This window comes from Microtus ochrogaster, linkage group LG5 (assembly GCF_000317375.1).
Source record: "Microtus ochrogaster isolate Prairie Vole_2 linkage group LG5, MicOch1.0, whole genome shotgun sequence".
In the NCBI taxonomy this organism is placed as follows: domain Eukaryota; kingdom Metazoa; phylum Chordata; class Mammalia; order Rodentia; family Cricetidae; genus Microtus; species Microtus ochrogaster.
In genome coordinates, this window is record NC_022031.1 from 22,103,893 (window position 1) to 22,116,988 (window position 13,096).

At 38.0% G+C, this 13,096-nt stretch overlaps 1 protein-coding gene across 1 annotated transcript in view; it reads left to right on the forward strand.

Annotated features, from left to right (window-relative positions):
- Nucleotides 1–13,096, forward strand: part of Coq3 (coenzyme Q3, methyltransferase) — a 28,932-nt gene that overhangs the window by 8,316 nt on the left and 7,520 nt on the right. Inside the window, exons 2-5 of the mRNA XM_005361918.3 lie at nucleotides 4,908–5,034; nucleotides 7,345–7,497; nucleotides 9,932–10,031; nucleotides 11,069–11,311. Coding sequence (XP_005361975.1) covers nucleotides 4,908–5,034; nucleotides 7,345–7,497; nucleotides 9,932–10,031; nucleotides 11,069–11,311 — 623 coding nt within the window. The remainder of the gene's footprint in view (nucleotides 1–4,907; nucleotides 5,035–7,344; nucleotides 7,498–9,931; nucleotides 10,032–11,068; nucleotides 11,312–13,096) is intronic.

Sequence of the window (13,096 nt, forward strand, 5' to 3'; positions counted from 1 at the left end):
GAGCGGGGAGCATGGCGTCTCTCTGAGCTCACTTCCTCTTCCTCCCAGCATTCTGTTCTGTTTACTCCTCCCACCTATGTTTTAACCTATCAGGGCCAAGCAGTTTCTTTATTGCTTAACCAATGAAATCAACAGATTGATATATGACACTCCCACATCAGAGAGGTATCGTCAACACTGTATCTACCCACTGACTTTAGTATCAGAACTACCAAGCACCAGGGAAACAGAGGATGAGATCTGCTTCTGACCACTGAGAGAGGAACTGGCTTGCCTTATGCACTTCCCACCCTGAACCACCCTCTTGCTCGCTCCCTTGACCTTTTGGCACATCAGGCCCTCCTGCTTCTTACAGCTGCCTCTGGGCCATCCTTCATCCAGGAGCTGTGGCAGGCTAAATTGGAGTTCCTCAGGCTGTGGCTATTCCATGATGGCTCCTGGGGTGGCTTCATTTGTACCAATAGTTTTTCTCAGGATATTTGGCTGCTGTCCTCTGAGCAATGCAGGGTGACAAAATGGGATTTTTCTTTGATGCTGTTGAATGTGCCTCAGAGGAATCACGATGTCACCAAAGCCTGTGACTGGATTTGAGGCTCTTGACCTGAGGGTGGAACTTCCTGGCTCTTATGATTTACTTTTTGCAGGCAGCTGGGGCATGGTGAAGGCTGTGTTCAGCTTACTCCTATGTGGCAGGTTTCTTTATTTCTGTTCTATTGTCTTTTCTCTTCCCTCATGAATTTCCAAAACATTTCCTCTATTTCCCTTTGGAATAAAGTCTATTTTCCCCCTTATTCTGACTTCCTCCATCAGTTCTCATAGAAGTAGCCTCTAGTCTGCTGCCTCGTCCAAAACTCCCATTGATCTGTGTAATGGCATAAACGAATGCAGACATATTGTAAAAATATATATACAGCTTTAATGGTGAAATAGACTTACAGAATCACCGTTCCTGCGGAGACCAGGAAAGCAGAAGCAGCGGCTGGGAGCATGCTCGCCAAATTTATAGGCAAACATTAGCCCGAGGCAAACACGCCCCCTAAGGGACTTATCCCTACATCTCCCCTTTTTGTCTAAATAAGACAGAACTAAACTAACTACAACTATAAACAATAATAACAAATAATAACTATAACAAACAATATTGAGAACAAAAGTTTTGCTAAACATTCTATCTCAAGGAGTCTAAATAATGTAGAGAGTAACTACAATTATATAATCTTCAAGATATATGTATCTTTTTATATTGAGAGTCTTTCTTACTTGGTCTGAATTCCCTTAACTTCATCTGAGTCTGCATGTATCAATGTATGCCTTTTATTTCTGGATGTAAGTTTGTAGTTATAATTTCTGAGTACAGTTTATACTTATATTTCTAAGTATAGTCATTCCACGGTTTCAAGCTGGCTATTTCAGTACTTTTTTGTTGTTCTCAGTTTGAAGGTTGTATACATTTCACTGCTCTGAAATTAGCGTTTACATAGTATAGCTGCTGACTTGCACGTTAAACATACATTTTACTTTATCGGAAGCTGCTAAGTTGCTTTCCAGAGTGGCTGTACCATTTTCTGTGCCCACTCTCAATATATAAAAGATACAGTTGCTTCTTTCCTGCTCTACATTGGATGATATCAGTGTTTTTAAATTTTAGATATTTTGGTAGGTGCGTGGTTCCCACCGTGCTTTCATTTGTTTTATTCCTCATTTTCATTAATATTGAACATCTGTTTTATTCTTTCACAATTACACACACACACACACACACACACACACACACACACACTGATCATAGTCATTCCCTATTCTTCTCCCTACTCTAACATCCATTCCTGAAGAATCTCTTCCTCCTCACAAGCCCTGTCTACAGTTAGGTCTTTCTCTGTGTGAGACTCACTGAATTCTGTCAGGGTTGCTTGTGTAGGCATCAGTGGGTTTCTCTTTTATTTTTTACATTTCATTTTGTGGGTGTGGCAGGGGTGGGGGTGCACACCTGTCCAGGTCAGGGACAGCTTGTGGGGATCCATTCTCTCTTTTCACTGTGTGGATCCCAAGGATTGAATTCAGGTCATCAGGCTTGATAGCAAACATCTTTCCCTGCGGAGCCATCTTGCTTTGCTTAAGTTAGATTTTGCTATTTTAGCTAGGTGGTGGTGGTGCACACCTTTAACTCCAGCACCTGGGAGGCAGAGGCAGGTGGATCTCTGTGAATCTGAGGCTAGCCTGGTCTACAAAGTGAGTTCCAGAACAGCCAGGACTGTTACATAGAGAAACCCTGTCTCAAAAAACAAACAAGCAAACAAAAATTTGCTATTTTTTTCCTACTGCTTGTTTCAGTTTGTTGAATTCAAATCTTTCATTCAAGGAGCTTTTGTTTAAATGTAAGATTCCTGTGGGGGCTGGAGAGATGGCTCAGCAGTTGAGAACATGGTTGATCTTTCAGTTCCCAATACCTACATGGTAACCCACCGTCTCTGAACTCCAATTCCAGGGTATCTAACACTCTCTTCTGGCCTCTGTATGCATCACACACACAGAATACAGTTGCATACAGGCAAAACACTCATAAGGTAAAAATAAATAAATAATAAAAAATAGATTTAAGATTCCTTGGGATTTTCTACAAAGTTAAATTTCTTTCTTTCCATCATGCATGCATTTTGCTTCCTTTTCTTGCCTTATTGCCATAGCCAAGATCTTGTTCCTGATGTGGGCAGCATCTCACTCTTTTGTCATTTAAGTCATACGTGAACTATAGGATTTTTGTAGATGCTTTGTAAAATAATTTCTCCTCCATTCTTACTCCTTGAGTTTTCATCCTAGATGGGCGGGGATTTTGTAAAGTGTTTCATCTGCCTCATCCAGTATGGGCCTGCTAGATTATTTTTCTATATATTGCTAGATTTTATTAATATTGATTTTGTTGTTATTTTTATGTCTGCTCTTGAGGTGGATTAATCTGTAATCTTCTCTAATTTTTTAGAGTAATTCTAGCTTTGTAAAATGAGTTGGGAAGTATCTTGCATTGATTCTCTCTCTTTCTCTCTTTTTTTTTTCTCTCTCTCAAATAGATAAATAACTAATTTAAAAAAAAAACATAAACTTCAACAAGACAAAAAAAGTAGCAAAATATATCAGGCTAGGGCCACTACGTAGCATAGACTGACCTCCAGCTTGTGGTCTTTCTCTCCGGTGCTAGAATCACGAGTGTATTCTGTCGATGCTCACTGTCCACCACTCTGGTGTTTAATTGAAGAGGCTGGGTAGCATTTCTTGTTGTTTCTTCTTCCAGGAGCTTTGTTTAAATGTAAGGTTCCTTTGGGAGTACAAGAGATGGCTCAGTGGTTCAGAGCTCTTGCTGCCCTTGCATAGGAGATTCTTTAGTGGAACTGGCTGAGCCTGGATATTTTTTAAGAAGGTTTTTAAGTATGAATTTAGTTTCTTTAGAGGTTGAATAATGATGATTTGGTCTATCTTTTTAAACACTCCATGAATGATTGAGAGCATGTAGATTCTATTGCAGTTTGGGTGGCGTGTTCACAAATTTCAGTTCTCCGTGTTGCTCAGCAATGTTCAGTTCGGTATCCTTGCTGACTTTCTTCTCCTGGTTGTTCCACCCACTGAGGAATGTTGGCACTCCACTAAAGCTGTGGGTTTGTTCTTTCTTGTTTCAGTTCTGTCAGTTTTTCTTCATTTGTTTTGAAATTCCACATTTTATACAAACACCACATTTAGAATTGCTTTATCATCTTGGTGAATTGTCCTTTGTCATGATTTATGTAATTTTTGTCTCTAGGATCCTTTGTCAAAATATTAATTGAACAACAGAATAATCCATTAAGCATGTCTCTATGTAAGTTTGAACATACAATGTTATTTCAGGTATCTAGCACGGAACTGGCAGAATCTGAACTAGTTTTGACAGCCTAGAAATTAATATTTTAGTATAAGATGAAATAGTTTATATTTATATTTTGTGATTTTTTTAAAATGCAATCTAACGTAGATGTAAAAATTAATGGCAGGGACTGGAGAGATGGCTCATTGGATAAGAGCATTTGTTGATCTTGGAGAGGACTGGAATATGGTTTTCAGCACTAATGTCAGGTGATTTATAACTGCCTGTAACTCCAGCTCCAGGGGTGCAACATCTTTTCCTAGCTTCCACAGGCACTTGCATATCCATAGAACACAAACGCATACAAATACACACACACACACACACGCACGCACACACACACACACACACACACACACACACAAATAAATGTTAAAAAAAAAACAGTGACAGGGCGTATATATTATCTACTTAATTTTGGTAATTTTAATTTTTAGATGGAAGAAAGTAAGACCTTTATTTTTTATTTTTTAATTAAACCACAAATTAATAAACTCATTTGTTTATTACAATATACCATAGGAATGCCATATAAAAATTCTTCAACTATGTTCATTGATACAGGAAAAGGGGAAATGATGGAGGAAGGTCATTCGTTAAATAAAGAAACTGCCTTGGCCCTGATAGGAGAAAATTAGGTAGGCGGAGTAAACAGAACAGAATGCTGGGAGGAAGAGGAAGTGAGCTCAGACTCGATAGCTCTCCTCTCTGGGGCAGACGCAATGAAGCTCCGACCCAGGATGGACGTAGGCTAGAATCTTCCCGGTAAGCACACCTTGGGGTGCTACACACATTATTAGAAATGGGCTAGTCCAGGTGTGAGAGTTAGCTGAGAAGAGGCTAGATATAATGGGCCAAGCAGTGTTTAAAAGAATACAATTTGTGTGTTGTTATTTCGGGGCATAAGCTAGCCAGGCGGTCAGGAGCCGGGCTGTGGGAAGAGGCCTGCGGCTCCTTCAACAGTTCATAGCAAGAAATTACATGCTTTTCTCTGGATACTTAACTTTGTTCTCAGGTAACTCAGGTAATCAGCTCACCAGGAATCTACAGATTAAGCCACGGAAATTCAGTGAACACAGGACCATGTGGTTTAGATCCTACAACATGACTTTTTCCTGTCTGACCAGAATGAAAGCTTACAGGTGAGTTTATTTTTGTTATTCTGGTAGGGATTTACATAATTGTGTATAATAGTAGTTTAGTTTTTATTGTGTGTAATAAACTTGACCAGTATGTAAAAGCTCATCTGGTTTAGCTAAAGTGGCCTTTATTTAAATATTTTTAAATAATATGTTGTAATAATTTTTAGGCTTAGAAAACTTCAAGGTCACTGAAAAGCTGTAAGATAACATAGGATATAGCCATGTATGCTATTTATTCCAATTCAGGGACAATTTTCATTTTTAATAGATTAGACACATCTCTTTCCAGTTCTCCAGCCCACTTCTATCCCTGGAGAGTCCCTTTTTCCTTCTTAATAACCCCCATTTCTATCCTAAAAAAAGAAAAGAGAGAAGGCTGCATTAAGGACATGGCGATGTTTTACTTCTCTGTAGTCCCCTTGTGATGGAACAAAAACATAAACACACTAAGGCAGAGAAGTCTGTAATGCTACATAGTAAGAATAAGTCAACAAATGTGTGTTTAGATTTTACAAATTCATTTCTAATCTTGTGAAAAACTACCTCCCTAGTATAGTTAAAACGGAGTCTACTTCCTGAGTGCAGGGCCTTGCATCTTGTGAGCATGGTTGAGACTGGGTGTAGGTGTTAACTCTTCTCTGTCAACGGAGCAACTACTTACTGTGCGTTACCTTTGATGTGCTAGTCCTGGTTACTGAAGGTTTGACTAATCTCGCTCAAGGAAATTCATATTCCTAAGAAAATATTAGAGAAAAGTGATAACTTAAATTTAAATTTTTAAGTTACATTTATTTATTTGTGTGTGTGTATGTAGGGAGGTGTCATGCATGCCTTCACACCCTTGCAGAGGTCAGTGAACAACTTTGAGGAATCATATCTCTTCTTCAACCATGTGAGTTTCAAAGATCAAGCGCAGCTTGTCAGGCTTATTAGCAAGTGCTTTAACACAGTGCGCTATCTCACTGACACGTGGTACTTGACTTTAAATAATATAAAAAGAATAATACCTACAGAATGGACTCTCTAAATGGAGCCAAGAAAAATAATAAAACAATGAAAAATCAAGTGGCATTATTTTTTCTGCTTTAAGAGCCTAATTATCTTTGGCCAAGTAGAACATTGGAGTATTTCTCTACACTGTACTGACATGAAGTTCAGTGTTTTGTCTGATTTTTGTTTTGCTTCCCCTTCTCTTGTGATTAAAAGAGCGAGGACAAATTATCCACTTTGTCTGATCTCTTCTCTTCAAATATCTCTTTGACAATTATCTCCCTAGAAACTGCTGTGTTCTAGGAGCTGTTCTAGTCCCTAGGAATAAAATGATTTGCCACTGTCCTTGCCTTTCCTTCACAGTAGGTAGTCTGGTGAGTAACAGACGTGATCAGAAGGTATACAACCCGTGAAGAAATACCGTGACATAGGAATTAAAATGGGGGGGATGTGACCCATGTTTGAATACCAAGGACGATTTTGTAGTAACAGTCTATTTAAATTAAGATTTGAGGTGTGAGACGGAAGTGCTTAGTAGAGAAAAGGAAGGGCTGTGGGGAAAATGATCGGTACAGAAGAAACAATATCCACAAGGTCTGTGAGGTAAGAGCAAGCATGGCCCATTCAAAGGCTGCATGGCTGATGGGAGAAGATGAGGAGGAAATGAGCTTAGAGAGGACGGAAGCTGGGGACTCCACCATTCTGAGCTTTCTTTCACCCCAGGGGTTTTACTCTCTTCTCTAACGACATTGGAAACCTTGAGAGCATTTTATGTGAGAAAAAAAATTAATTAGATTTTTATTTCAGAATAATCTTTCTGTAGTTCATCTGGGAAAACTAGAAGGTGATGTATGGAGTCAGCAGACTATAGAAGAGTAAGACAGTGATCAGGAGATGGTAGAGATTAGACTTCCATGACATCTGTAGAAGTGGAGGGAGCAGGCGGATGGTAGAATCACTTGTGTTCAAGTAGGGGCTTAACCACTCACTTGACCTCTCTGAACTTTTCATTTCCCAACCATAAAGTAAGGATAACAGTACAGTTGTCCAAAATAACATGTGTCTTAGATAGTACCTGACGTTTAGTGGATACTTGATAAGTGATAGCTATTGTTGTTGTTATTATTTTTTTGTATTAGATGTGACCTAGAAGAACAGACTTTGTACTCAAAAGCTTGTGAATTTATATGAGCACATGATTGATCCATCTATATATATTTAGAATCTAATAAATTAGGATATCTTTATATACAGTATATTCTGTTTATCATATTTTTTTAGAGCAACAGTATTGCCTGGTTCTTTGTTTTTGTCCCTTAGATCCCCTTGGCAAAGCTTATACAGTACTTCACAAACAACAGTTGACAGCAAGGAGGTGAAAACCTTCCTGGCCCTGGCTCACAAGTGGTGGGATGAACAAGGAATATTTGCACCTCTTCATTCTATGAATGACCTGAGGGTGCCATTCATAAGGTAATATTCCAGAAACTCCTTTTAAGTCTTTAAAAGTGCATAATTCACTATTTTGTATTCATTTCGCCTTTGCTTTACTTGAGTTCAAAATTCCGCATCTTCGGTTTGCTTTGGATGTTAGGTCTGTCTCTCATCAGGATCCACCATTTACAAGCATTAACTTTGGGGGTGGGGAGATGACTCTGTAGTTCAGAATTCACCACGCTGCTCACAGAGGACCAGGGTTTGGTTCCTATCATGCACATGAGGCAGCTTACACCATTCCAGTTCTAGAAGATCTGACAGCCTCACTGGCTTCTGAGGACACACGGGGCTCATGCACATACCCAGACACATTCACACAATTTTTAAAAAAATTAAAAATATCTTTTAAACCACTAACTTACAGAAACAGTACTAAAACCCAGGTTGCTTTTACAACTTAATTATAAACATTTTTGGCCCTATTAGGTGATTAGAATTCAGTTCTAATGAAAGGGAACCAAAGTGCTACACCATCAGGTTATTTTATAGCTGCTGCTCTGCAGTGGCCTTGATGACCTTTAGGCAGTTCTGATAAAGGGAAACTTACAGAGACAGATAGGTTCAACAAGGACGTTTGAGAGCTCACACTTATGGGGCTCCAGTTCCAGACTTTGAAAGCTACGTGGATGAACAAAATGTGGACCATGTGTTTCAATGGGAGATAAAGAAAGGCAAGAACTCAGTGGACTTTGCCATTAATGTGTTATGCCCAGATCACAGAGTCCTCCCAAAACCAACTAGGAGACCGAGTCCTGTATGTAAAAGCAAAGAGCCTTTGTTCTTATATAAGTTTACAAACTCGGACTCTCCATGTGTCCAACTTACTGGAGTGATCAGACAGCCCGAGCTCAGTGAGGGGTGGGTTTTATAGTAGCAAAGGTGGGGGTGAGGAATTTCTAAGGTTCAGGATCCCCAATGGGCTGACATTTGTCTAGGGGTGTCCTGGCAGGTGATCCTATCTACAACGGTTGGATGGTCTGTTCCTGGGTGGTGCCTGAGCAGTCTGTGGTCTTTCTTGGAACCAGGTATTGCCTTAGGGCAAACTACTGAGACTCAGGCCTCTTTTGAGCTTGTCATGGCTGGGGCCTCCAGATGCAGTTTGTGTTTCAGCAAATCTAGGTGATTCCAGCATTACTAAGTTTGGGAACTGTAGTCCAACTACTGTGGCATCTTTATTTATACACATCACATAACACAGGTCATCTAGTGTGGTGCACGCTGTGGTTGTATGTTTGCATTTTATTTTCATCATAACTAGAAGCCATCAGAAGGAAACAGTGCGGTCTAATTATAGCAGTCATTATGTGGCTGTTTGAAGAATGGGTTGGATTTCATTGGCAATGGCTCATTCTGTACAACATCCTGAAGTGATCTACTTAGCTACTGTCTGGATTATTTTAAGAGTTTAGTTACTTTTACTAGCAATATTACATACCCTAATATATGTTCATTATATTTATTTTTATTTTAGTATAAGTATATTTAAATTATATATCCAATTTAAAACTTAATTTATAGTATTATACTACATATTGTGTATCAGATTATGTAGGTGCATATACATATATGTTGTACATATCGTAAAGTATTACAGGTCTGGAAAGGTGCCTTAGCAGTTAAGAGCACTGACTGCACTTCCAGAGGTCCTGCGTTCAATTCCCAGTAACCACATGGTGACTCACAACCATCTCTGATGGGATTTGATGCCCTCTCCTGGGATAAAGGTGTGCATGCAAATATAACACATATATATATATATATATATATATATATATATATATATATAAAACAAATAAATCTTTAAAAAACTATTACACTGATTATACTAGAGTAAGTTTATTATACATGAAAAAGCCCTGTTAATTTAGGAGTCTAAAAGAGACATAATAAAGACAGGAATGTAGACCACTTAAATAAATGTGGGCCTCCATCTGCTTTTCTAAATTTTATTTATTTTTATTGTATATACATTGGGGTTTTGGCTGCAGGTATGTCCATATGAGGGTATTGGATCCCCTGGGACAGGAGTTATAGACAGTTGTGAGCTGCCATATAGATTAATGCTGGATTATTTCAGAACTTTATTGAAAATGTACAAATTAAGTAGGTTATTTAATTCTGAAAATAAAAGATACTTTTATAAAAATTTCAATGAGTCATTTCAAATTAGGATTCCAGACAGGGCATTGTGGCAACACTGTGATCCTAGAACTCAGGAGGCTGAGGAAGGAAGAGCATGGACTCAAGGCATGTCTGAGCCTTGTAGTGAGCCCCCGTCTCCAATAAGACAGCTAAATATGCAAATTAAATTAAATGAAGGTTAATATTTCCTTGAAGATTGTATGTTTTAAGACTTTTGTTGATAAAAGTAACCATCTGTCTTTATTATATTTGAATTTTGCTTTTACAGAGACAATCTTTTGAAAACAAGTGCTAGTCACCATCCAGGGAAACCTTTGTCTGGGATGAAGATTCTTGACGTTGGCTGTGGCGGAGGCTTATTAACTGAAGTAAGTGCCTTGCTGTATTTTTACACTCTTCATGGTCATGAGAATGGCTTAGGGGGCTAAGAGTGCCAGTAAAAGTGACTAAATTCTTAAAATCATCCCAACAGTAACGAAGTAGATAGTGTTGCTGTGTTTACAGAAGGAACCCATTTCTAAAGATGTCTGATTCATCAAACAGCTTGGGAGATTTATGCATGTATTTAATATGTTTTGATCAAAATTTTGTTGTTTTTAGCTGGGTAAAAAATTGAGTGTGGCCTTCTGCTTCATTTATCCCTTTACCAAATATATTGTTTATTTTTAAGTGAATAGTACTAATTTTAATATTATTATGAGTTATAATTTTATTACAAGTTCTGTTTTTAAAATTGAAAAGAATTTTCAGAAAACTACTGAAGTTTTTTGGGTTTTGTTTTTAATAAATGGGCATGAGTTTAAGCTTTGTTTAATCTCTTTTAGCCCAAGATTAAATGCAGGTTTAATCTTTCCTTTTATACATCTCTAATAAAGCCAGCAAGAGTTTTACTACTTGTGGGAATCAGTCCTTTGAAGTGTTGTAGGGTACTGGGATGTGCGGTTGTTGTCCGGGAGGAATGTGGTACAACTGTGTTGTATAGTCTTCATCAGCACAGGGGCCTTTCGCATCATAATTTAATCTTTGATGGATATTTTCCATGATAGTTTTAGTATTTTATGTGCTGCCTTTTGAAACATGGAATAGCAGTTTTGAATTACTAAAGAATTAAATTAATTTAAAAAATGTATGTATGTCTAATGTATTGACATCATTTCTATCTTTCTCCTCCCTCTACCCCTCACCCATGTCTCCCACGTCAAATCTATGGCCTCTTTAAAAAAATTATTATTGCTACATATAGGTATTAGAATAAATATATGAATACAACCTTCTGTTTAGTGTTGTTCACATTTGTATGTTTTTAGGGCTGACTATTTGGTATTTGATAACCCTTTTGGTTACATTTTTGTTGCTAACATGTGTTCTGTTTTCTTCTTGAGCATAACCATTTTTATGCCTCTAGCCTCTAGGGCGACTGGGGGCTTCAGTTACTGGAATTGACCCTGTGGCTGAAAACATTAGGGTAGCGCAGCACCACAAGTCCTTTGACCCAGTCCTGGATGAGAGGGTAGAGTACAAAGTGTGCTCCCTGGAGGAGATGGTGAATGAGACTGCAGAAGTCTTTGATGCTGTTGTGGCTTCTGAAGTGGTAGAGCATGTGATCGACCTCGAACTGTTCATACAGTGCTGCTATCAAGTATTAAAGGTAAGACAGAATTTGCTTTTCTCCCCCCTGTTTTCTTTTTTATACAACATTTCTCTGTGTAGCCCTAGCTGCCCTGGAACTTAGTCAATAGACCAGACTGGCCTTAAACTCAGAGATTTGCTTGCCTCTGCTTCCTGGATTCTGGGATTAAAGGCATGCACCACCACTGCCTGAGTCAATTTTCTTGTTTATATTGAGACTTAGTTTGTGTCCTGGTATGTGGGAAGTTTAGGAGACAGTTCCATGAGGTGCTGAGGAGAGGTATATTCTTTTGTGTTCGGGTGAAATGTTCTGTATCTATCTGTTAGGTTCATTGGTTTATAATGTCAGTTAACTCCAGCATTCCTCTGTTTAGATTTTGTCTGGATGATCTGCCTATTGGTGAGCATAGTGCTGAAGTCCCCCACTATCAGTGCGTGAGCACTAATATGTGATTTAAGCTGTAGTAGTGTTTCTTTTATGAATTTGGGTGCCATTGTGTTTGGTGCATAGATATTAAGAATTGCCAAGATCTTTTGGTAGGTTTTCCCTTTGATTAGTATGTAGTATACTTTCTTATCTGTTCTGGTTAGTTTTGGTTCAAAGTTTAATTTGTCACATATTTTAAAAATAGCTATAATAGCTTGCTTTAGGTCCATTTACGTGAAATATCTTTTTCTATCCTTTTACCCTGAGGTAATGTCTAATCTTGATGTTAAGTTGTGTTTCTTAGCTGCAGCCAAAGGATGGATTTTGTTTTCACATCCATTCTGTTAATCTGTGTCTTTTTACTGGAGAATTGAGACCACTTATGCTGAGAGATATCAATGAGCAGTCTTTGTTGATTCCTGTTGTGGTGGTGGAGGTGATAGTGGCAGTGGTGGTGGTGGAGATGGTGTGTGTGTGTTATCCTTTTTTTGATTTGCTGGTTTGAGATTTTTTATTCCTTGTGTTTTCTTGGGTGTGACTAACCTCTTTAAGTTCAAGTTGTCCATCTACCATCTTATATAGGGCTGGATTTGTATATAGATATTGCTAAATTTGATTTTATTGTGGAATGTCTTATTTTCTCCATCTATGATGATTGAAAGTTTTGCTGGGTATATTAGTCTAGGCTAACATTTGTGGTCTCTTGGAGTCTGTAGCACATCTGTCCAGGCCTTTATGGCTTTTAGAGTCTCCATTGAGAAAGCAAGTATTATTCTAATAGTCTAGAATTACAATCTTCCCAATCCTGTATACCTAGATGCTAGTATGAAAACACAACCAATCACATCCAGGACAATATCTCTCTATCAGATCCCAGGAAGCCTAACACAAAAGGCAATGAGCATTGTAACGTAACTGAAGCACAAGAAAAAGACCTTAAAACAGCCTGTATGAATATGACAGAGGACTATAAAGAGGAAATTAATACATTCCTTAATGAAATCTATGAAAACATAAACAATGGAAGGAAATGAATAAAACAGTCCAAAATGTAAAAGAAAAAGCAAACTGAAGGAAATCTGGAAATGATAAATTTAGCAAATCAAACAGGAACCTTAGATGCAAGCCTCACCAACAAAATAAGAGATGGAAAGGAGAATCTCACACATTAAAGACATAATAGAAGAAATTATTATGTAAATAAATGTTACTTGGCCTTTTTCCCTTGCATCTTTTAATATTGTTTCCTTGTTTGTACATTTAATGTTTTGATTATTATGTACTGAGGGAACTTTCTTTTCTGGTTGAGTCTATTTTGTGTTTTGTATGCTTGTTGTACTTTGATAGGCATCTTCTGCTATGATTTTTTTTTTTTTT